General features: G+C 42.0%; 1 protein-coding gene across 1 annotated transcript in view; it reads left to right on the top strand.

Annotated features, from left to right (window-relative positions):
- Nucleotides 1–26,980, top strand: part of SLC45A2 (solute carrier family 45 member 2) — a 293,633-nt gene that overhangs the window by 25,675 nt on the left and 240,978 nt on the right. The window contains exon 2 of the mRNA XM_082243204.1: nt 13,375–13,557. Within this exon, the coding sequence (XP_082099330.1) occupies nt 13,375–13,557 (183 nt within the window). The remainder of the gene's footprint in view (nt 1–13,374; nt 13,558–26,980) is intronic.

Raw genomic sequence — 26,980 nt, 5'->3', positions numbered from 1 at the left:
TAGATTGTTCTTTAAACAAATAAAACAAGACTCGGAAGTTTGACAAAGGGCTCTAAAAATAAGTATTCCAAAAATTGACTTCCATTAGCGCATACAAAAAAAATCAGTTACCGGATGTGCAAAAAGAGAGAATAATTAAATTTCAATAGTGTTCTAGCTATTGTTGAAATATAAGAAACCAATTGTCCTTCAATATTTTTACTATAAATTTTATCTCCACTATCAGTCAGCACTGATTTGAACTAAGATAAAATTTCAGGGTCCCCCTCCTCATCCTGTAAACAAAATAAATCTTGTAAAGGAGTAGCCTTATAAGATTCTTGTGTTCTGACTACTACACTCACAATTGGTTGGCTTATTTTGCAAAATGACCACTGATTTGATTTGGTTTGATCTTTCCCATATGTTCTATTTCTGAAAGGAATTTGGTCTTGTTGAAGTGGATTATTTTTTGAGAACCAACCAATTCTGTCATGGACCAAATGGAAACTTAAAGTGTGAGTGAATGAACCACATTTCACTGTCACTCTGACTGCAAAACAAACATGAGGCAGCCTCAGGTTCAGCTCTTTGTGCAGACATATATCCAGGAAGCTTATATTGTAACAAAAGTTCCAGATGTGGAATCCAAACAGCAAATCTCATCACATACGCTCCATTGTGCCAATATCTAGATCCATCAATATAGGCACAGTAAATTTCCCCCTGACAAATGTCCACTAAAAGATGAAGGGGTGACTTTTTTTTAATGATTAATTACACAACTTTGGCTCTGTCCCTCTCACATTACATCATTTGAACCAAGATCTATTTATCTCCCACTTCAACTGAAAAGCCTTTCTCCTCAAAATCCAATTGTCACTAGCAAATCTTTGTGAATAAACACCTTTTTGTTTTTCTTTGAAGAAACACCTTTAGTGTAACGTGAGGTGTTGGCAAAACAAGTGGTGCAAAACACATTTTTGTAAAAGTACTGATAAAATTGTCTCATCACCCACATACACGATAAAATGGTTGAGAGAGATCTACATTAATCAGAAATACTGAATTTATAAGGGCTTGCTTTAGATCTTCAAATCTTCCTGTTAATGTTTCCCCTATATCCTCAGTAAGCCTCAATTCATTAAGATTTGCTCAGACAGATGCTTTGTCTTTAAAAATCCCAATGAATTCTCGAAAAAGTTGACAAGGCCTAAAAATCTTCTTAAAACAATTACAGTAATATGTAATCGTACCTTTTTATAGTTTTTTTTTTTTTTTTTTTTTTTCTTTTCGTTCATGGACACTGTTCCATGTATCTGGAAGGATTGACACACAAATCTGTCATTCTCTGAGCCAAAGAAGGAATGAAAACTGTCATGGGATAGCTAGCTAGTTTGTGTAACTGGATCTTTGCTGCTCTGTAAGGACTGATGCATCCCTTAAATGTAACATACTTTTTAGAGAGCACAGAAGATAATCTATTACTGTCAGCCGTAGCTGTCACACTTTTTATCCCATTATACTGTTGGTAACTTTCTCGTTTATTGAGTTTATAGTTTTTATAATTTTTGACACATTTGATTGTACACTGCTTTTTATTATGCCTTTCCTGATTATAGCAAAAATTAAATGGTTTGGAGACTGATTGTCTTGTGAAACTCAAACTGGGGCCTGCCCATGAACTGCTATTGGCCAATTTCCAGAGAGACTTCTCCCACAATCAGTCTTTACTCTTCCCAGAAATGGTTATTGCAAAAACTTTTAGTAGTTGACTCTTAGAAACTTCAGGTTGTGCAAAACTTTTACGTTTCAACATTTGCTGGATAGCCTCAAGTAAATTAAGACCATCTACTACCTTTAATGTATTAGCCAAATCCAAGTTTGAGCAACTTCTACAAAAGATTCCAGTTATTAACTTATTAGTTCCTGCAACCTCAACTGTAGGATTTTTGCTAAACACTAAACACCAAGTTCTTTTCCATTTATCTAATTTGCATACAGTACTTTCCACAATCTCAATCCATGTGTTCTCCTGTAAGCTTTGTTCTGCCCCTTGTATGTTTTTTATGAAATGACCACATTTAAAAAAAACACCCTTTTTTCTTTTCACTTTCAGGGCTTAAATAGTCATATAAAAAATAACAATAATTTATATGCAGCATTAAACTTAGTTGTTTGTCCATTAAATAACTTATTTACACTCTGACATTGTTCCATAAACCACTGCATGCCTGTATTCCATATATGAATGCATCAATTCCCAATAGTACAGGGACATGTTTTATACTTTTGAGCTTGAGATGTTAACCATTCCATGTTATCTGCTTTACATACCGTATTTTCCGGCGTATAAGACTTTTAAACCTCAAAAAATCCCCCAAAAATGGATGGTCGGGGGGGGGGGGGGTGTCATCTTATACACAGAGTATAATATCTCCAAGGTACCCTAAGTATAAGTATTACTGGTAGATGTAATCTCAAGACGCTGACTGTGCGGGAATCCTGTACTGGTATACCGTATGTACTGTAGCTTCGGCTACATACAGTATACCGCACTGAGCCAATCGCGGTGAGCGATGTATTCTATTATTGAATACAATACTGTACCTTGGAGATATACTGAGAGATTACAGTACCGTGCCTTGGAGATATGAGAGATTACAGTACTTGCAGTACCTTGGAGATATGAGAGATTACAGTACCTTGGAGATATGAGAGATTATATAGGGTACATATTACTGTACATTATTACTGTTTTGAGCTGACAGATTAGTGGGTGTAAATGGCTGATGGACAAGACCCCATTATGGCTCCGCCAGCAAGAAGTTAATACGAAGCATGTTTCAAGCTGGAGGTTGTAAACTTTGCCAAGGAACATAACTGTGCTGCTGCAAGACCATATGGAGTAACAGAAAAGATGGTCTGAGACTGGAAAGCAAAGGCAGATGCTTTAAAGAGTATACAAAGGAGTAAGTGTGTATTAAGGAGCAGAACCCCACAATGGCCAGAACTCAAAAAGCAGGTAGCAGACATGGTGCATGAGCATCGTCAAAATGGTTATGTAGTGACCCGAAAAAACATACGTTTGTTTGCACTTCAGTGGGCCAAATCTAACACGGATCACAGCAAAGAATTTAGGGCACAGTATCCTGGTGTACTAGGTTTTTGGAAAGGCATAATCTGGTACTGAGGCAAAAAAACAAAATTGCACAAAAATTACCTGCAGATCTCAACGGCAAAGTGAGTAATTTCCATTGTTATGTAATAAAAAAGCGCAAGGAACACGGCTATGCGTTAAGTAGTATCGGATATATGGATGAAACTCAGATGAATTTCGATATGGTTGGAAATAAAATGGCCAATTCAAAAGGTTCAAAAACAGTGTTAATTAAAACCGGACATGAGAAGTCCAGTTTTACAGTGGTACTAGCATGTACAGATGATGCGCTAAACTAAGACCAATGATTATTTTTCAAAAGAAAAACAATGCCAAAAATTAAGTTCCCTGTTGGAGTTTTTGTACATGTGAATGAAAAAAGCTGGATGGATGAAGATGGGATAAAGTTATGGCTTGGTAATGTATGGAGTAGGCGACCAGGTGGACTTCGTCGACAACATAGCCTACTGGTGTGGGATATGTTCAGGGCTCATTTAACTACCAGCACAAAGGAAAGGCTGGTAAGAATAAACACAGATGCTCATGCACCTGCAGTTATTCTTACAGGATTGACATCGTTGGTACAGCCGCTGGATATGTGCCTAAACAAGCCATTTAAAGATCGCTTTTGAGAACAATGGATTGAGTGGATGGTTAACGGTGAAAAGTCATTCACAAAAGGAGTAAACATGCGTGCTCCACAGTTGGATGTTTTGTGTAACTTTGTATTAAAAGCCTGGAATAATATTGATGCAGAAACCGTCATCAAGTCTTTCAAGAAATGTGTCATATCAAATTCATTGGATGGTATGGAGGATGACTACTTGTGGCAAGATGAAGGGAAATATAAAAGAGGAGGGAGGTTTGGGACTTTGAATGAAGCACACAGCTATAACGTGATGTAGAAAATCAATGTATAAAATGTTTATTGGTACATATACACATATTGAGTTGTTTCAAAATACAATGAATAAATAGTATTGCTCAATCGCACATAGTACATATATACACTAAGACATATCGCCACACCATCGTGTTGTAGGTGTTATAAATAGACCTAGACTTCGCTGTCAAAATGCATAAGTAATATAATCATATTAATGTAATATAATTATAAGTAATATAAAAGTAATATATCAGATAATGGTAATTGCGTAGCATCGAAAAAGGCTCTACGTGTTTTGTGGGTTCTTTCCACTCATCAGGAGCCGATGCAGGGTAAATAGGCTTGTACCTGCAATAAAGTATATTTGTAGTCTAGTATTAAATGCAAAAAAAAGGGGAGGGGGGAGAAAAGTAAAAAGGGGGAGAGAGGAGCCTCCCCTGGTTACTCACAGGTCAGCTAAAGGTTCCAAATGAGGTGCTGGAAGCCGAAGACATGGTGGGGGACTCCTCTCCGGGAGCTGTGGCATCACGTTATAGCTGTGTGCTTCATTCAAAGTCCCAAACCTCCTTCCTCTTTTATCTGAACCGGGGTGGAGGCATATGACCCTACCCAGTCATTGCCTCATCTAGAACAATTCTTACCCCCCCTGCCCCCAAAAATCCTCCTCTCAACACAAATTTCCCCTGCCCCCAACCTCCTTGTGGCTTACCCCTTGTCCCGGCCCTGCAAGTCAGGTTCACAACTCTACCTATTCCATGGATGTGTGTGCTTTTAAAATTAACCTGTGCTGTGCCCATGCCCCCAGTGTTCACTTCCCCTCTTTACCCATGCTCCAGTGACCCATAGTTTGCATGGAGGGTGCCATGTGTGGCTGTTCTTGTGCTTTCTAACAGCTGGGGGTAGATTGTGCATGAGTGGTGTGTTGTGTTTTTTTTTTTTTTTTTTTTTTTTTTTTTGTGTTGGTTGGTGCAAGGTGGGTGGCGTGTGGTTGTGTTGTGGAGCCTGGTGTGACAGTAGTAGAGAGCAAAGCAGACAGCGGTGGTCCAGTAGAAGGGGAGTGGGGCAACAGTCCACCTTGGCTGCCACTATATAATCAGTGCCTTGCGAAAGTATTCGGCCCCCTTGACCTTTTGCCACATTTCAGGCTTCAAACATAAAGATATAAAACTAATTTTTTGTGAATAATCAACAAGTGGGACACAATCATGAAGTGGAACGAAATTTATTGGATATTTCAAACTTTTTAACAGATAAAAAACTGAAAAATTGGGCATGCAAAATTATTCAGTCCCCTTAAGTTAATACTTTGTAGCGCCACCTTTTGCTGCGATTACAGCTGTAGGTCGCTTGGGGTATGTCTCTATCAGTTTTGCACATCGAGAGACTGAAATTTTTGCCCATTCCTCCTTGCAAAACAGCTCGAGCTCAGTGAAGTTGGATGGAGAGCGTTTGTGAACAGCAGTTTTCAGTTCTTTCCACAGATTCTCGATTTGGATTCAGGTATGGACTTTGACTTGGCCATTCTAACACCTGGATATGTTTGTGAACCATTCCATTGTAGATTTTGCTTTATGTTTTGGATCATTGTCTTGTTGGAAGACAAATCTCCGTCCCAGTCTCAGGTCTTTTGCAGACTCCATCAGGTTTTCTTCCAGAATGGTCCTGTATTTGGCTCCATCCATCTTCCCATCAATTTTAACCATCTTCCCTGTCCCTGCTGAAGAAAAGCAGGCCCAAACCATGATGCTGCCACCACCATGTTTGACAGTGGGGATGGTGTGTTCAGGGTGATGAACTGTGTTGCTTTTACGCCAAACATAACGTTTTGCATTGTTGCCAAAAAGTTTGATTTTTGGTTTCATCTGACCAGAGCACCTTCTTCCACATGTTTGGTGTGTCTCCCAGGTGGCTTGTGGCAAACTTTAAACGACACTTTTTATGGATATCTTTAAGAAATGGCTTTCTTCTTGCCACTTTTCCATAAAGGCCAGATTTGTGCAGTATACGACTGATTGTTGTCCTATGGACAGAGTCTCCCACCTCAGCTGTAGATCTCTGCAGTTCATCCAGAGTGATCATGGGCCTCTTGGCTGCATCTCTGATCAGTCTTCTCCTTGTATGAGCTGAAAGTTTAGAGGGATGGCCAGGTCTTCGTAGATTTGCAGTGGTCTGATACTACTTCCATTTCAATATTATCACTTCCACGGTGCTCCTTGGGATGTTTAAAGCTTGGGAAATCTTTTTGTATCCAAATCTGGCTTTAAACTTCTCCACAACAGTATCTCGGACCTGCCTGGTGTGTTCCTTGTTCATGATGCTCTCTGCGCTTTAAACGCACCTCTGAGACTATCACAGTGTAGGTGCATTTATATGGAGGTGGATTCTATTTATCATTAGTCATTTAGGTCAACATTGGATCATTCAGAGATCCTCACTGAACTTCTGGAGAGAGTTTGCTGCACTGAAAGTAAAGGGGCTGAATAATTTTGCACGCCCAATTTTTCAGTTTTTTTTTTATTTGTTAACAAAGTTTGAAATATCCAATACATTTTGTTCCACTTCATGATTGTGTCCCACCTGTTGTTGATTCTTCACAAAAAATTACAGTTTTATATCTTTATGTTTGAAGCCTGAAATTTGGCAAAAGGTCGCAAAGTTCAAGGGGGCCGAATACTTTCGCAAGGCACTGTATATATTGTAATATTCAGGGGTGTTTAGCTTGAGTGCAAAGCCTACCAGTGAGCTTAGTCCACGCGGTTGTGCTGTTTAAGGGCTTGTTGGCCCACTTTTATTAAAGGAAAATATAAAGAAACATAAGTCCAATAACATAATAGTTGCCCATGCAGGGTTTTCAGCTTTCCACAGCAATAATGTAAATGAAAAATCCAAAGCCACCTGGCTCTCTAGAAGCACCGCTGCTCAGGCTTTAAGCCTCGACCCTCTTTGCCATCTAACAGAGTTCCTGTAAAAACACTGTGCCTCCATTAGCACACTTTCTCCAGCTTCCTTTGCTGTTCCAGCCCAAAGGCTCACCATCTACTTGTACCGTGCCATCATGCACCCTTCTCCCTTGCACGCCAGGACTCCTTGGGAGGGTGGAGCCCAGAACCCTGGTCCTGTATGTCTTAAAAGGCCCAGATCCACCTGCAAAATCAGTGTGCTGGTTGTTCCGAAGACCTGATCCCAGGATTGGAGATTTCCTCCCACCCAGATCGCTTGGAAATCTGCAGACTCCAGGTCCCCAACTGGACTTTATCCACCATAGGGGAAACTGAAAACCCAGTCTTCTCCCAGTAAAACAGTCCTCCTGGAGCCTCCCAACCTGCCTGGTTGATTATCCTGGGAGAAATATTGAAAGTAAAGGGTGCACTGATAAAAATAAATGAAGTAAAGCTGCTACCAAGATACTGTGCCTGAGTATAAATGAATAGAAAAAATAATTGGTGCGCTAAACGTAATAATGTGTCTTAAATCAATCAAACTTGATAAACACAATTGGACAAAGTACAAACAAAGTAAACCAACAAGTCATATGTGCTGGAAAAAGTCCAAAATAAATGTCCATCATAATGTGCAACAGCAACGTGAAAAATAAATGATGTTCCTCGTGAAACTTCTGTGATGATATAAGGGTGCTGGAAATACAACTCAAACAGTGTGACATCCACGTGAAAAAAATCCCCACCACCAGCAGGCTGATCTTACCAGATATATAAATGTAAATATCGTGAGTATTCCCTGTGTGTAAAAACACTCGCGAGCCTCTTACCAGATGTAAGATAAATTGGGTGCTGGGAATAAACTCTCTACAAGCCAGAACGTGGCTGGTAGCTGAATATGGATGTCTCATTTCCACGGACAAAACTATGTTTTAACTTGGTATAGAATTCCTCCTTCTGCTTTTCAGTCCAGCCCCTGCAATCCCCCCTCTCCTCCACTCCTATGTCTGAATCCTGGGAGAAATACCTGCTCACCAGTAGTTGCACTGCCACTATATATATATATATATATATATATATATATATATATATATATATATAATTATAACATTTAAATGCCAATATGAAGCAGTTTCTTTTTTGAATGGCATTTTAACCAGCATTAATTTGCATTCAAGTCTATCTTCAAGCACACCAGAATAAGATTTTACATTTGGGATTTTATTTAATATAAAGTTAGAATAAAACTGTTGGTATAAGATCCATATTTCTGAACATTAAATTCCTAAAGAGGGACATATAGAGAGAGCCCCATTCTAGTACTTACATTACATACGTACTATGGAACAAATTAACTTTACTAGCACACTGTTTTTCCAGCAAAATGTTCAATAACAAAGGCCTGATTAGTTTAGTTTGGACACAACTAGCTTGTTGCAAAGAAAACCTGTGAGGATGGCAGGGGTGCTGCCAATGCCAACATGTCTTTCAAAGTGTAGGTGCCAGAATCATCTTTTCCGTTTCTTTACAGAGTTAATCACTGACTATGCACTCCAGGAGTTCAAAATCCCCTACAAATTCCAAGTCACTGATTCATTAAGTAGTGAGGCTTACTGAGAGTCCTGCAAGTTGCCCTGTTAAGCCCCGTACACACGTACCGATCGTCGTCATACAAACGTTCGTCTTTTCTCCCCGGGATGTCGATGTCTGTTGAAAAGTGCAAAGACAGCACACGAATTTTGTCCGCCGACTTCAGCTGACTGCAGAAGTGATGTCATGTAATGGTTAACTTTCCCTGTGTTTTTTCTTTTCTGAGCAAGCCCAGTCTTGCAAATCTGCGGTCTGTCGGCTGATTTCTGTACTGACTGGCGAACAATCGTCCGTTCTGGTGTCGGCATACAAAAATTTTTATGTTTGCAAGAAAGACTCTTGTCCGCAGAATGTGCGCAGACAGCTGTCGGAGGCACCATACTAACAAGCGTACAATCGGCAGATCTTTCGTCCGCCGACGTTTGTATGAGGACGATCGGTATGTGTGTACGGGCCTTTAGACTAAGTGAGCAATAGCAAATTCCTAAACAAATTATTTGTGTCGATAGGTTAGCAGGGCATTTAAAGGTCACGAGTGGAAGTGCACCAAATAATATCTTTAAACCAAATGGCAGTGGTCGGATTTCAACCAAACACATGAGATCAGGTTGTGAGATCCCATCTAAAATCTAAAGGCCTGTGTACAGGATAAGAAAATCGGAAGTAAAATTTAATCCGACTAACGATCTGCCGATTTTCGGATCGTTAGTATGGTACTTTTGACTGCTGATAGTGAATTTTTCTACGACAAAAACTGGATGTGCAGGCAATAAAATTTTTATTGTACGTGAACACAACCTCTAATTTTCGTTTAATCAGTACAGTTTTCGTCCAAAAAAAAAAAAACATAAGAGCAAGACTACGCATGCTCAGAAGCGAAAGAATACATACAAAACAATTCAACACATGACATCACTTCTGAAGTTGAATTCTGTCGTAAAAGAATTTTCGTATGAAAGTAACCTCTTAATTTTTCGATTTGAGACCAGCATGCAACAAAAAAACAGACAAAAATTGGTCCAATAATCTGACAATCGGACTGTGTGTATGAGGCTTAAGAAGTATTGAAGTCAACCTGCAGGTTTTCAGACACCTTAAGAAACCTAACCCTCAAATAAGCCAAAATGTTTACTTTGACATTAAAGCACAGCCATCCTACTACCAGAAGATATCCGATGTATTATAACCTTTGTAGTTTGGGAGACACTAACTTTGGCTAACTTTTTCTACAAGAATTAGAGTGCTCTGGCATAGAAGAGGTAAATTTTACTGTAGATAGCAAAAAAGTCCTAACTATTTGCAAATGGAAAAAAAAAACTGCTGTATAATTTAACAGTGCCACACAAAGCGTAATAAAATACAATAAACCTATAACCACTTTATAAGCAGTAAATGATGATTCTTGATATTGGCCCTCTTAACAACAAAACTTCCAACGCTTGCAAGTAGGGCAAAACAAAACAGATCAAAACATTTTCTGGCTGGTTCACTAACTTTTTCAGAAATGTTGTGTGATCAGCAGCATAGTCATTTCTTTGAATGAAAGAAGTGGGAAGTATGGTGCACAAAGGCTCATTGGGCTTCATCCTTTCTGGTGAAGGAGCTTGGCACACACCACCTGTCTGTTGTTGAAATACATCAATGGTATCTTCATCCTCCATCTCAAGCTGTGCAGGGTTGTCCATTTCACTTATAGGCTGATCAACAAACCTTGTCTGACTGTCAAGGTCTCACCTTGCCTTTCTGTTGGCAGCCATCTTGGACATGTGCAGACTGCTGTCTCTTATAAATTGTTTGCATCATCACTTGCCTGCTGCCTGGGCGTCGCTCAGTGATTTATGCTGCACACCTGGCTATATGTATATGTGTGTGTGTGTGTGTGTGTGTGTGTGTGTGTATATGTATATATATGTATGTGTGTATATATAACCTGATAGTTTGCAGTCCTTGCCCTTGTGTTGGTGACCCAAGGTGCATCACTGCTTGTGTTCTCTGTGTTCCTCCGTGCATGACCTGGCTTGGCTGACGACTTTGGCTCTCGATCCCGCATCAGCAGGCGACCCCACATCGGCAAATGATCCGGCATTGGCAGACTACCCGCTAATGGACTCGACCCTGGCTTGGATGACAACCCGCTTCTACACTCAATCCCAGCTTGGATGACTACACGCTTCTGGCCTTGACCCTGGCTGTTCCTGATTTTGCTCTTCACTCTTGCTGTGCGTTTGTTGTTTTTGCCCTAATAAACTGCTTTATTTTACTTGCATCTCCGTGTGGTCTGGTTTCCTGTCCACCTTTTAGATTGACATGATAATTTTCAGTCTTTACACTTTCCTTGGGCTTCTCCTTGGTACATGGTCCTGAGTGTGTCTGTGTGAGTGTCTGTCTCTCTCTCTCTTTCCCCCCCCCTCTCTCCAGCCTTTCCTCTGTAACTATCTCTGCTGGGTCCTCTTCATACTGCACAGACCCCCATTAATTTATTGGGAAAGACACGCAATGTGTTTTTATTTAGATTGTCATTATGGCTCCTGTTGACGGTTTGCTCACATCCGCCTAAGTGGAACGCACATCCGCCCTGTGGAACGCACGGCGTCCCGGAAGTGCGCTACTATTGCTATTCTTTCATGCCACTACCCTCTATTCGTTTGTGAGTACCTAATTTTAATCTTTAATAAAGCATTTTAAAAGCGGTACTACTCTATGTGAGCCTTCTTCCCCCATATATCGGTACACCTTTGGACCCTAATTCCAAGGAGCCGGGTTTACAAGATTCGGGCAGATAATTGGACCACCCAACCACTTTGATGGTCAGTGGAGGAGACCCAGGATTATAGATTCAAGGCCTGACACCCCTGTAGGGGTATATAGCTCTGGTGAGTGCGGTCCAAGGGGTGCGGGGAGCACTGAATGGTCACCATATACCTGAGCACCTTCAATATTTATCATCAGAGCACCTGCACTCAAGTCACCTTTTGCCCTGTATTTTAGGAAAAGTTTTTTTAGCATTGTGGGACTATCTGCCTTTTTTAGGTGTTACGGACTTATTTATTCTTGTACTATTGCTGCCACAATATTTATATACCTACTGTGCACCTTATTTATGCCATACTTGATGCTTTGTATTTTACGATCATAAGGCTATAGATTTAAGTGGATCCCACTGTTTTTTATTTTTTATATTTCATACACTTTATTTATTTTTAATTTTCTTATCAAACTGTATCCACACCAATTCACACCCATTTTGTATCAACCTTTCCTCATAGCACAAATATTTATCAGCCACAGAGTGGAATATCCTACAGTATTGCACATATTTATTAGTGATACACATATGATGCACTTGACACTTTAATTATAATTCATAGTGGTGATTTATATCGTATATACCTTTAGCACCTTTTTTGGACATACAGAACCATCAGCACTTTTTTGGCAGCGCCATACACCTTCCCCCTTCTTTTCCTTCATTCTCACTATATTCTTAGGAATATAGTATAAAGGTAGGCTGCAGCCAATATCAAACACTAGAAATCTAAAATTATCCTAAGCGCGGATTTTCTACATTTCATAGATCCATGTGTATTGCGGTGCGGAGTCAATATCTTTTTGATTTTTATCTGCCTTTATGACGGGATACAAGCTCATGTCTTTCTATTATGCCTGATCACCATAGTGGAAACATCATGGCTCCTTCCCTGCAGATAGCCTCGTGTCTATAGGAACAGTAGTATCATCCAATTAGGCATTGTCCTCCAAGCTTTGCTTAGTGGGATTCATGACCCCATAGTAGAGGAGGGAATGCATGCACGAGTTTGGATCAGAGCAGTATTCCCAGTTCTACACATTGGTTTCATTGTGTAGTGTTGGGTAGGAAGCCGTGCACTCTGCTCTGCTCATTCACAATCGCGTACTCCCCCTTTCTATTGTATCTTAGAATCAGCTAATGACTGACTCGTGTACATTCAATGTGAGTAACTTGTGTCATGTGACTGTACATTTGGAACTGATTGGCTGATGTATAGCCATCACTTCCTGTTGTCCAACAAATAAACGGAGCTCCATGCCCTTAAGCAGGACATTCTTGTGAATGTGATAACAGCCTTTGTGTCTGTATTACTGGGTACTGCCAACACAATTTTACAATCCAGAGGATGTTTTTTGAAAGTGGGGCAAGGCTAATTTTTTTTATTTTTCAATCTTTAAAGTATAACTAAAGGAAAAACTTTTTTTGTGTTTGATTAGTGCAGAGGGATTACAATGCCTGTCAATTTTATTGTGGTTTGTGCCTCATTAAGGAGATTTCACTTTCTAGATTTGTCCTGTTTACCATTATCATTGAAAGTTAAAGTAAAATTAAAACCCCAAATTTTGGGTTGTCCACAGAAAAGTTTAATTTGCAATATTTTCCTCTCCCTTCCTATTTGGCTATGGGACAGGAAGTGAAGGGAAATCTCCACGATGGGACACAGTTTGCAAAAAAAAAAAATCTGACAGGTGTTATAACCCTCCCTTGCTCTATCCAAAATGGGGGGGGGGTTTTCCTATAGTTCTACTTAAGTCAAAGTCTATGTTAAGTGGCATCACCACACAAAGGTCCTCTTGATTTCTTACAATATGCAATATGATTGCTAAAATGTTTGGATCCCCCCAAAAAAAACTCCTATTTTTATTTAATTTTTTTTAACCGGGTTATACACTTGCATTAATAATTGTATTGGATTCAAATGGTAGTTGGCGTAGTGATTATCTGAAACACATGACTTGGTAGAATTTGTGTTTTTTAACCAATATTTTTTTATTTATTTATTTTTTTACAGCCGTGTTTGAGGACAGTGGTGGTGCCGAGAAGAGAACTTGGGCAATAGTAATTACCATGCTGGGAGTTGTGGCTTTCGACTTTGCAGCTGACTTTATTGATGGACCAATAAAAGCATATCTGTTTGATGTGTGCTCACACCAAGATAAGGAGAGAGGGCTTCATTACCACGCTTTATTGACTGGTGAGTGTAACCCATCATCACTTCTCTCATTCCCATTCATTGCATTTCTAAAGGAATAAACTGGAATTGTACACTAGAGTCGCAAGAGTTTTCCTTGCGTTTGATTTTATCACTACTGCTATTATAGAAGCTGCTACAGCCCATAGCCCATGATGGCTAGATTCATGCTGAGCGTCATTCATTGTAGTCAATGGTAGCCTGCAGATATCAAACTTTAATCTGTTCACACAGTCATATGTAATGTGGTATCAGAAAAACTCCTAGTACTGAAGTTGAAGAGTAGCTTCAGTCGTCGTCCTCTTCTTCTTTCTTCCTTTTTTTTTTTTTTTTTTTTCTTCCTTATTTTTTTTTTTTAACTATAAGTTAGCAGCTGCAAATATTGTCGCTGATGACTTTTAATAATCGGGTACTTACCAATGCCTGGCCAGTCCACACTCTCCTCCCAAAGCTGATTTTTCTTACTGCTGCAGATCCCTGGTGCCGACATCCTGAATATGGAAGCAGTCGGTGACATTCTGAGGAATCACAGCTAACTCTCCCCACTGAGAATGTGCTGTGGGACTGGTCCTCCAGCCTCCTAGGATGTTTTCCAGGAGGCTGCAGTTGGGATGTGTGAGCAGGGGGCGCTCCGAAATGCACAAATATCTAGAATAGACTTGAATTGAATAAGAGGTACCTGTCAAAAGTACCCACTCCCAGTGTAAAAAAAAAAAAAAAAAATGAAAATCAAGTCATAGAGGTGGGATAGAAGAATGGTAGCATTTTTAATTTTGAGTGAATGCCCACTTTAAAGATTTTCTCAAATGTATTTCAAACCCCCGCAAGAGCCCCTGGTGCACTTAGTCCTTTAAGACCCTATTCACACCTGAGCGTTTTTCAGCTCGTAAAATGCTCATCTCTAAAGTCTTAAAACGCCCAACAAGCAAAATCCTATACATGTCAATGGCCCCTGTTCACATATGAGCATTTTGTCACCTGAAGCAAAACGCCTGAAACTCAAGTAAATGAGCTTCTTTTTTGGCAGATTACAAGTGTTTTTGTTGGATGTCAAAGCCTGCCTCCAAACACCTGCAAAAAAACGCCTGTAAAAAGCCAGAAAAAAGGCCTGGAAACAATACTCTTAGGTGTGAATGGAGCCCTAGAGAACTCACTTGCCCGCAAACAGCATGGAATTTTCCTCATTCTTCGACTGGCTCGAAGGAACAGTCTCAGGTCACCAGAACTAGTGTCCCTGTTGGAAGATTACTTTTTTGGGGAAAAACCAACATTTGGGATTTTCTTTTAAGGATGATGAACCAATGCACTAACCAATAAATTAACAAATCAAGAGTGACTGTGTATAAAAAGGGGTATTAGCAGCCAATTTGTTGTAGTGTCACCACAAACAATAAATCAAGTGTAAAAAAATCAGCGCTATAATACACAAATAATAACAATAAAAATAAAATCAACATGTAATTGTAATGTGTTTTTTAAATGAAATACTGTACATAGACATACTAATAAGTATAAAGAAAAACTCCAATAAGGAATATATACATAGAGCGCAATGAGTGCGAGAAGGAAATGCACTCAAAAATGTATATCTCCGGTAAAAATCCACAGATCTAGGAACCGCGTATTTATCAGTGTACAGTAAACCCCCGCTCCGTCGCGGTTCAGTTTTTGCGGTCCCGGTATATTGCGTTTTTTTTTTTTTTTTTTTGTAATGTTATTTTACTATATAAATCATTAAAAATGAAATATTTTTGTGTTTTCCATAGCTCTTGCTATGTCTCTCAGTATCTTTTATGTGTTTAAATGAGTTTCTATTGTTTTAAAAGTGTGTTTAAAGACCTTAAAATGCTTTTACATGTACAGTGACACTAAAATAAACATGCCTACAATGCATTTAATAGGGTTTTTCTATTTCGCTGATTTTCACTTTTCGCGGCTGGGTCCGGAACGTAACCCCCGCAATGGAAGGGGGTTTACTGTATATAAAATCCAAACAAAGTAGTGACAGTGTATTTATCAGTTTTTTTAAAGTCCGAAATAAAATAGTGACAGTCATCAAAAAGGTGTCTTCTGTGCAGAAAACCCCAGGAAACCAGCAAGCACTTATCCACCCATAAGTGCAATGGCCGCTCACCTCAATGCAGAGTAATCATCGCGTTCATACTACTCCCAAATGGAAACAGATCCTCCACAGCGATAATGACTGGCTCAATGCAGAATAATTATCATATTTCAGAACTGTTCCCAAGTGGTAACATATCCTCCAGCAATGACAATCAACTCATGCAAAGTAAACCTACAACTCCATAGTGTAGTAGGTAATCATAAGGCGTTTATTGAAAAAACAATAGCAACTTTACAGTTAGGATACTGAACTTTGGAAGTATGGTGAGCCCACAGGGACCAGATGGTATGCAATGTCTGAATGTAGAACTTCCAGTCTCGGCCGAAAACCGGAAAGCTGAGTGACGTCACTTTCGGTGTGGAGGATCTGTTTACATTTGGGAGTAGTTTGAACGCGATGATTACTCTGCATTCAGGTTAGCGGCCATTGCACTTATGGGTGGATAAGTGCTTGCTGGTTTCCTGGGATTTTCTGCACCGCACACCTTTTTGATGATTTGTCACTATTTTTCGGATTTTAACCACTTGCCTACCGTGCACTTAAACACCCTTCCCATCCAGGCCAATTTTCAGCTTTCAGCGCTGTCACACTTTGAATGACAATTGCACGGTCATGCTACACTGTACCCATATGAAATTTTTATCATTTTTTTCACACAAACAGAGCTTTCTTTTGGTGGTATTTAATCATCTCTGGGTTTTTTATTTTTTACAAAAAAAAAAGAAAAAAGACAGAAAATTAAAAAAAAAAAAGTTTTTCTTATTTTCTGCGAGTAAATTTTGAAAATAAATTTTTCTCCCTCACTGATGTGCGCTGATGAGGCTGCACTTATGGGCACTGATAGGCTGCACTTATGGGCACTGATGAGGTGGCACTTATGGGCACTGATGAGGAGGTACTAATATGCCGCACTGATAGGCGGCACTGAGAGGTGGCACTGCTGGGCACTGAGAGGTGGCACTGACGGGCGGCACTGATGGGCACTGATAGGCGGCACTGGCGGATGGCACTGATGGACACTGACAGGTGGCACTGATGAGCACTGATGGGCGGCACTGATGAGCACTGATGGGCAGCACCATCAGTGCCCACACTCAGTGCCCATAGTGCTGCCAGTCAGTGCTCATCAGTGCCTAGATGAGCAGGCACTGACTGGCAGCACTATGGGCACTGATTGTGGGCATTGATGGGGGCACTGATGGCGGGCACTGTGGGCACTGATGGGGGGGCAATGTGTGTGTTTTTTTACCTTCAGTAATCAGGGCACTGGTGATCAGTTCCCTGATTACATTTGTCTGTGTCCCCAGCGGCTGTCGGCTCCCCCTCCTTCCTCACACTGCAGTGTCTGTGTGAGGAAGGAGCGCCGGCGATGAGAGATGATCTCATATGTTTACATATGAGATCATCTCTCATTGGACGGCTTGATCACGTGGTGAATGGCCGCTGTGATTGGCCATTCACCACGATCTGTGATCGTGTCCCTTGGACACGGCCGACACAGATTCTCCCCGATGCGCGCTCGCGGGAACGCACGGGGGGGGGGGGGGCGTGTCACTGGAGGCCGTTTTAAAAACGGCCTCCCGAAAATTCGAGTCCGCGCTGCTGCCGTATATAGGCTGTAGCGCGGATGGGAGGGGGTTAAAAACACTGATAAATACACTGTCATTACTTTGTTTGGATTTTATATACACCGATAAATACACCGTTCCTGTATCTGTGTGGATTTTCCCTGAGATATATATTTTTGAGTGTATTTCCTTCTCACACTCATCGCACTATGTATATATTCCTCATTGGAGTTTTTCTTTATACTTATTAGCACGCCTATGTACAGTATAATGTTAAACATAACAAATAGAGAGGGTGAATCTCTGTAACGGGGCACAGACAGCAATAAAACCTGACAGGTGTTCTAATCCCTATCCACTTCTATCCAAAACCGAAAATTTTGACTTTAGTTATACTTTAATGCATTCCTTGCATTAAGGTAAACCATGTTTTACCCACCTGAGCCCTCATTCAATCCACTGCCGTGCACGTCTGCAGCTCTTCTCTCCCCTCACTTACGGGTCTCGCTGGCTTTGCTGGGACACTGGGAGCCATTGGCTCTCTCTGCTGTCAATCAAAGCCAGTGATGAGGGAGCTGGGGTGTTTGGGAGTCCTGCTGCTTGTGTCAATGGAGGCAGCAGCGGGGACTTGGTAGTGAGCATGCACAATAATAATAGGAAGCCCTTTCCCATGGACCATGGAGGCACTGGACAGAGAAGGGGAACACGAGCACTGGCGGGGACCTGAGAAAAGAGCCTCCTCTCCTGTTCCCTCTCCTCTGCCCCAGCGTAGAGTCTGACAGTAGGTCCAAGGATTTCATCCCGATACCTAATGGCAGTCAGGGTGCCATTGTCTAGCCTGTAGAGGTCTGTGCATCCCTCCATGGATATGCCTCCCCAGATCATCATTGACCCACTACCAAAACCAGTCATGTTGAACAATGTTACATGTAGCATAACATTCTCTATGGCTTCTCCAGATCCTTTCACATCTGTCACACTTGCTCAGGGTGAACCTGTTCTAATCTGTGAAAAGCACAGTGGCAGACCTGCCAATTCTGGTATTCAATGAGAAATGCCAATCGAGCTCCATGGTGCCAGCACTGAGCACAGGACCCACTAGAGGACATCAGGCCACCATCATGAAGTCTGATTGTTTGGTCAGAGACATTCACACCAGTGGTCTGTTGGAGTCATTTTGTAGGGCTCTGGCAGTGCTCATCCTGTTCCTCCTTGCACAAAGAAGCCTCCTGGAATCTCCTCCATGCTCTTGAGACTGTGCTAGGAGAAACCGCAAACCTTCTGGCAATGGCACGTAATGATGTGCCATTGTGGAGGAGTTGTAATGCCTGTGCAACCTCTATAGGGTTCATGTATCACCTCATGCTACCAGTAGGTACACTGACCCTAGCCAAATGCAAAACCTAGTCAAAAACAGTCAGAAAAGATGTGTAGGGAAAAAAATGTTAAGTGGCCTCTACTTGTAAAACTATTCCTGTTTCTGAGCCCATCTAGTTCACCTGTTAATTTCAATAACACCAAAGCAGCTGAAACTGATTAACAACCCCCTCTGCTACTTAACTGTCCAGATCAATATCCAAGGAGTTTTATTGACTTGATGCGATATTCTGATTAAAAAGTACTCCTTTAATTTTTTTGAGGATATATATAATGTGTATATGTATGTAGCAGAATTCCCAGGTGCTGGTTGTGGGTCACCAGTTGCAACAAAAGTACCTTTTGAACATGTTTATCCAAGTGTGAGCACTGAGACAAGAACTAGTCCAGTATCTTTGGGTTTTTAGGTTTATTTAGGAGCTTGGATGGAAGAAGGGATGAGTGGGATACTCCAGCAATTAAACTATACAAAACTTGGCGGGGACTCTGAATCAATGCTGCTTAACCAGCATCAAGCCAGTGCTAACGCTGACTTGATGCTGTAACTTCCCTTTTTACTGTGGAAGTCCATTTTTAGCTCCCTGAGGTAATCTCGCCTGAGGCAACTACTTGTACACCTTTGCTGCACTGCTGAACACTGGCGCCCCCTTTCACTTCCCTATGTTTAGGGCTTTGAACACTTGACACCCCCTTTCACTGCCAATACTACTGGTTAGCTGGCTCCTGGATCCCCTTGACCTTCTGGAGTGGTCCCCTTTCCTAGGCAGACCCCTGGGCAGATCTTGAATACTCATGATACTGTTTTTTTTCTGAAGACTTCTGCCCAGCAGCTCCACTCGGTCACCAAAACACTCTGGATCCCTCGCTGCAGCACAGCTCAACCTCTGGTCCCCTTAGGCCAACTGCCTGGACCACCTTCACTCTCTGACAGGAGGAGAGACAGCCATCACCTCCTCCTGGGACTGATGCTCCCAACAAAAGGCGCTCTGTCACATGCTCCCCACAGATTTATATGCAATCCCAGGGTCCATTGCAGTAAACCCCGCCCACTGAGACTGTCATAAACCCTGGTGTGCCATTGGCTAGGTTTCCTTCACTGACCAACGAGATCCCTCATTGGGCACAGTGGAGAGACTCCCCAGACTCAATAGACACACCTGGAAACTGACAGCTAACAATTCAGGCTCCCCTGATAAGCAGACAGGGCCACACATAAATTTTCCTAGCACCTACCTAGGAGGGTGCTATAAATATAAATATATATACAGTGTTTGTGTGTGTATGTGTGTGTGTGTATGTATGTATGTGTGTGTGTGTATATATATATATATATATATATATATATATATATATATATATATATATATATATATATATATATATATATATATACAGCTTCCTACAGCATGTTTCTATTGGTCAAGGAAAACTACTAGTGTATAAATAAAGCCTGAGAACCATAATAGGTGCTCAACATGTGGCATCACAGGAGTACACAAGGTCAAACTGGCATCACATACCATTCCAACCCAAACAGACCTATTATTTCACTGACCATTCTAGATCAAGATCCAGAATTGTGTAAAAATATTAAATCAGAAATTTTATTCCACCAGTTAAAAGTAATAAAGGAATGTAAAATGAGCACCAATCCCAGAGGGGCAAAATATTGTATACTCTTAAGTGCCGGATTACCAAAATGCAGAGTAGGCATCAGACTTTTTGGCCCCACGCTGTTTAAAGGCCCTGCGACAGCAGATCAAATAACTATTTTGGTCTTGAAAGAAAATTACAATGAAGCTTTCGTTGTTGATTTACAAAAGATAGAAAAAAATTAAAACTGAAAGACATGAAAATTATAGATAAAATACTGTATCCAATAACAACTTAAAGCAGGGCTCAAAATTTCAAGCCCTGAGACAATGGCCAGGCTTTAAGCGTTAGTTGCCGCCAGCCAACCCAACCCCTACCCTGCCCTCTGCCCCTAATTCCTCCCATAAACACGCCCTCATAAATTATCTCATGACATTACATTGTTTAATGTTTTATGCAGAATTAAGTTACAAAAATAAATATTAGCAACAACTTCAACAATATTAACCTAAAGCATATCAGTCCCTATCAGTGCAGCTTATCAGTGCTGCCTCATTGGTGGCCATGGGTGCCGCCTCATTGGTGGCCATGGGTGCCGCCTCATTGGTGGCCATGGGTGCCACCTTATTGGTGGCCATTGGTGCCGCTGGATCACACAGAGCGGGGTATCTCCTGCTGTGTCACAGCTCGGAGATGAAACTCCAACCACTGTCAAAGTCCCACCTCCTGGACTGGCATTGGACCAGTGTGCTGTCTATCATAGAAGCCGGTCCAGAAGGCAGGACTTTGTTTGACAGTGGGCGGCATTTCATCTCCAAGCTGTGTCACAGCGGGAGATCACCGCTCTGTGTGATCTGGCCGCGTCTCCTGCTGACAGTTTCCTGGCTGATCGCTTCTGGCAGAAGCAATCAGCCAGGAAACAGTCAGTCCAGTCTGCCCCTGCTTCACACTCGCCCTCCGCTAATTTCCACTGGGCAAAGTTTGAGGGCTTAAGTAAAGTACATCCGGTTCACATTGCACTTTGTCTCTTATAGGCTCATCTTCTTTCAGCTGTCAGTTTGCAAAAAAATGTTGGTGCAACCTTTATACATGAAAAACCGATGATAGGCGGTTTGAATCTCAAGACGGTTCAGCAGGTACCAGCCAACACTCGAACCATGTATGGGCAGGCTGATTGTTCCCAAGTTGATCGCTCGAAACATGAGGCGCGAGAGCATATGTAGTCTCCCAATTTCAATCTGACGCGTTTCGGGTGAAACCCTTTGTCCAAAGGTCAATTGGGGTACAATTTGCTCGCCAAGTTTCCAGATGCTTCTGGCCGCATATACAGGAAGCTGCCACAGTTCAAATAACCCACAGCGTTAAGTGGAGGTGCACCCGTAAGGGGAAGGCGAAGAAAAAAACCCCAAGACCAAAGGGAAAGGGGGTTGGGGGGGCCAGCAAGAGTTAGATCAAGTAGAGGTTATTTTGCAACTTATTAATGGAGTTATGATGTTCAGGCCCTCCGTGGCCTATCCCGCAAGGATCCCACAGGGCAAGTGGTAAGGCACAAAGGAGTATCTGAGAATCACATAAGGTTCCTGATTGTGATGTTGAAGTTGTAGAAAAAGTAATGGAATGTGTTCTATTTCCACAAGATGTTTCCACGAGATGTAAGGACCTGAACTTGAAAGGTGGGTGAGAGGGCTGCTAGATGGCGTATCAATGCGCTCTTCCCCTGGTGCGGCGACTTTATGAACAGTAGTGATATTCATCTCCATCTAGCAGCCAACGTGCACACTAGACATGTGCAATTGTTTTGTTATGAATCGAAATTCTCACAAAATTTTAGTTATTCAAATTTCCAAATCATAATAGTAGCAAATTTCAATCTAAAATAAATGACATGCATTATCCAAATCTGAAAATTAATTTAAAAATGAATTAAAATGGAGACCTATTTCAATAAATACATTAAGGTATAAAAGTGAAATAAGAGGGCGATGATTCCTACTTGGGCTGCTTTTATAGAATAGAATAGAACAGAAGGAAATGTAATAGCTTAGAGACAAGCATAGCATAGAGCCGGGGTCCTCAATAGGCGGACTCCGGGCCCACACGCACTTAAAGTGGAGTTCCACCCTATTTTTATACTTACCTCCATCTTCTCGCTCCGGGTCACCTGAAAAAGAAATGGATAATCGCATATTTTTTTTTTTTTTTTTACTTACCTCGTAGCGAAGAAAAAATACTTACCTTACTTCCTTCTTCCTCCTTCCTCGGCCGCGGCCCGTCGTCACTTCCTGGCTCTGCAATGATTCCTGGGAGCTGAACGTCATAGCTCCCAGGAATCATTGCGCCTGCACCGGCCCCGACGTCAGTTCCAGTTCCGGGAAGTGACGTCGGGGCCGGCGCAGAGCATCGTGGGACCAAAGAAGGCGGAAGAAGACGCCGAAGGGGATCTCGCTGGCTTCAAGCTGCCCACATCTGAGATGGCAGCGCTGGACAAGACGTTTGCAAGGTAAGTATTTGTCCTAACAGGTAAGTGCAACCCGGGACAGATCAGAGGCTAGCCATTGTGGAATGCACTAGCCCTGACTGTCCCGGGGGTATTAAAAAAAAAAAAAAAAAATCCAGGGTGGAACTCCGCTTTAAATCTGGACTGCCGAAGTCTCCTTCCTTCTGTCATCAACCGGGGGTGGGGGGGGGAGTGGGGGTTGCAGAATGGAGAGGATCGGAGTGGCTGTGTCTTACACTGGCAGCGCCGCATGATTACAAAAAGCCAAGTTCTTCTGCTTACCCGGCGGAGAGGCTTTCATACAAACAAAGTCCCACCTCCTGAGCCGGCTCCTACCTATGATAGACAGAACACTGGTGACGTCTATCATAGGAGCCGGTGTCCAGGAGACGGGACTTTGTATGACAGCCTCTCCGCCGGGTAAGCAGAAGAACTTGGCTTTTTGTAATCATGCGGCGCTGCCAGTTCAAGACACAGCCACTCAGATCCTCCATTCTGCCTTCCCCCCCCCCCCCCCCCCGCTGATGACTTGACTTTTTTTAATCATGCAGTGCTCTAATCCGCACTGATCACTCTGCATTAATGGGTGGACGGGTCACTGGTCACTTTGCATTAATAGGGGCATGGGTCACTGGTCACTTTGCATTAATGGGGGCATGGGTCACGGGTCACTCTGCATTAATGGGTGGACGGGTCACTGGTCACTTTGCATTAATGGGGGCACGGGTCACTGGTCACTCTGCATTAATGGGGTCACTGGTCACTCTGCGTTAATGGGGGCACGGGTCACTCTGCATTAATGGGGGCACGGGTCACTGGTCACTCTGCATTAATGGGGGCACGGGTCACTGGTCACTCTGCATTAATGGGGGCACGGGTCACTGGTCACTCTGCATTAATGGGGGCACATGTCACTGGTCACTCTGCATTAATGGGGGCATGCACACTGGTCCCTCTGCATTGGACGGGGGCAAGTTTTGGGGAATGCCTTTTTTTGTTGTTGGCATTTTGTATTTGGAATTTGATGGTCACTTTTCCGGACCTTCGACTGAATGGAAAATTGGTAAGCAGACCTTTCAAGTTTACATTTGAGTACCCCTGGCATAGAGACTAGCATATAGAGCAGCCTTTTTCAACCAGGGTGCCCAGGCACCCTGGTGTGCCTTGAGGTTCCTTCAGGAGTGCCTTGGCAAAATGCCTAAAAATTGCCAAAAAATATATACAAGCCAGCAAGCCTGCCTTTTATTTACACAAAGCCACAGGTTTTTATTGTGCACCATTTCAACATTCCAGCCACCAGCATCCTTAACAACCAGCGACTTCCTCAGTGTTGATAAGAAGGGTGTTAATTGCCTGCACGGCATCCTTGTTTGACCCTCTCTTGCCCCTCTCCATCAATACTGGGGTCACATTAGCTGAGTGAGGGAGAGGAGAAACACTGAAATACTAGTCGGTACTAGTGTACAAAAGTGTATTTGCTTTGGAAGAATAAATCACCTCTAATGTTGGATGTCCTACTTGTGTCGATGCTGCCGCATTATTTAAAACTATTTGAATAGTTTTTTACATTTTAGAATAGGGTACCTTGAGACTGTCCATAATTTTTAAGGGTGCCTCCACTGAAAAAAGGTTGAGACTGGCATAGCGTAGAGACTAGCATAGAGGAAAGCCTCATTATGGCTTTCTTTAAAAACATTTAATTTTTATATATTTTAATATTTCTTGCAATGAATTTGGATCGATTTTCAATATTTTTTCGATTTAAACTTGCGTCGAATGCTTAGGGAAAATTTGAATCTGGTCGAAAACGAATAAACAAAAGTAATTTTGTTACGAGTGCACCAAAACTAAATTAGTGTCATACTCCTAATGCTGTTATTAATAAAAATCAGTTGTAGTCGTATTGGATGCCAAGTATTATGAAATTTCACAATGGGGAGGCTAAATCACTGTGTGAGTGTGAAGTGAATGATGTTGTCAGCCCTTGTGTCAAGCTTAACCTGTTGCCTACCGCTCCTGTGTGAACTGACGTAGGTATATGTCGGTCATGCGCCTGCAGCTAGGGGGCAAACGCGCGCCGCCGGCAGCGCGCTCCCGCCCTCGCTTGTTAGCGGGGACTCCGATGCATGGGGCAGGCGGCTCCGCCTGACACCCACAATTGCTCCCCACTGAGAGAGAAGAACGGTCAGCTGTTCTAAACACAGCTGACCGTTCTTCTCCCTGGAATGATCACAGAGCTCCTGTGATCCCTCTATATAAGATCACATGTCTCTGTGATCATTTCACAAGCCACGCCCCCCACAGTTAGAAACATGCCCCTAGTTACACATTTAACCCCTTGATCAGCCACAGTGTTTACCCCTTCCCTGCCAGTGTCATTATTACAGTAACAGTGCATATTTTTAGCACTGATTACTGTAGTAATGTCACTGGTCCCCCCCAAAAGTGTCAATGTCAGTCAGGGGTCTGATCTGTCCGCTGAAATGACGCAGTCCCGCACATAAAATCGCAGATTTCCGCCATTACTAGTAAAAAGCCCACATGTAACACTCTATTCTTGTAACGTGGGTGATGTCATGTTCCATCATATAACCAAAAATCTACACAAAAGTAACACATATAACCAATTTATACGACATTAAGTAAATACATAGAAATACCATTAATTATGACTGAGATTACACTAATCCCAACTAACATTATTTAAACAAATATATGTATTATTCCTCGTATTACATAGATGCTGTCTATTCTTGACTTCCCATGACATTCTATACCAGATACCTTATGTACCAGAAATATGTTGACATTTTACTGCCTCAGCTCAGATGAAGAACTTCATCACTAATCACCTGATCAAGGTCATTCACACATATTAATATTATGATTAATCATAAAGTCAAATATATTTTGCAAGCTTGCCGTGAATATAATATAATTTCAATAAGTGCAGAATTATGAATTTGGAATAATTCTCTAAAAGACGGCCATGTCTTGGTAGGCTTTGCAGTTGTGCCATACTTTTTTGGATGATGGATTGAACAGTGCTCATGAGATATTCAAAGTTTTGGATATATTTTTATAACCGAACCCTACTTTAAACTTCTCCACAACTTCATCCCTGACCTGACCTTCATGATGCTGTTTGTTCACTAAGGTTCTCTGAGGGCTTCACAGAACAGATTTATTTAGGCTCCGTTCACATGTAGGCGTTTTGGGGCGTTTTTGGGGCGTTTTTCTGCTCTAGGATCAGCTCTCAAAACGCCCAACAAGACAAATCCTATTCATTTCAATGGCCCCTGTTCACATCTGAGCGTTTTGAAGCTGTATACAAAACGCCCAACGCTCAAAAAAGTACATGAGCTTCTTTTTGGGCAGATTACAGGCGTTTTCCATTGATCTCTATTGAATCTAAAAACGCCTGCACAAAAATCGCGGTAAAAATCGCGGTAAAAAACGCGCGAAAAACGCTACGCTCAGGTGTGAATGTAGCCTTATACTGAGATTGCACACAGGTGGACTCTATTTACTAATAATTACCTATTTACTAATTTACTAAACTTCTAAACTATTGGAGGCAATTGGTTCCACTAGATTTTAGTTAGCGCTATCAGGGTACAGGGGGCTGAATACAAATACACGCCACACTTTTCACATATTTATTTGTAGCACTGCCCCCTAGAAAGCTGCTGAGAAATAAACTTCTTGGGTTCCCCTGGGTTACCCCTAGCAACTGAAAGCAGATGAACATCAAATACAGTCCTTGGCTCAGTCAATGATCAGTCCAGGGGATTTGATTTTTCTGTTTTTTATTTAGAACTGGGATAGGAGAAGGGATGAGTGGGATACTCCTAATGTTAACTGTGCAGGACAAAGGACAACTGACTGTAGAATGGGGCAAGGCCGCTGCTTTATCTTGCCACTGAAGTGAAGAGAAGATTACTGTTCCCGCTTTAATATACTCTTCAGGGTTAATAACTTGGCACCCCCTTTACTCTCACTGCCTGTGTGCTGACTCCCGTCCACTGACTCTAGCCACTGGAGTGGTCTCCTTACTGGGAAGACCCTTCGGCAAGCTCCCCTGTACTCACAGACACTGGACGTCTGAGTTCAGCCACACTTTGTTGGTTCTCTAGGCCTACTGCCTGTGACCACCTTCCACCCCTTCAGAAGAGGAGACAGCCCTCACCCTCCTTCTGGGACTTGGCTTCCTGCCCAAAAACCCCCTTCCACATGTGCTCCTGGCTTTTATACCCTATCTCAGGA

Source organism: Pelophylax lessonae, assembly GCF_965119305.1.
Source record: "Pelophylax lessonae genome assembly, chromosome: 1".
Classification (NCBI taxonomy): Eukaryota; Metazoa; Chordata; class Amphibia; order Anura; family Ranidae; genus Pelophylax; species Pelophylax lessonae.
The sequence above is the reverse complement of the archived record's forward strand: the minus strand, read 5'-3'. Positions and strand labels throughout refer to the sequence as shown.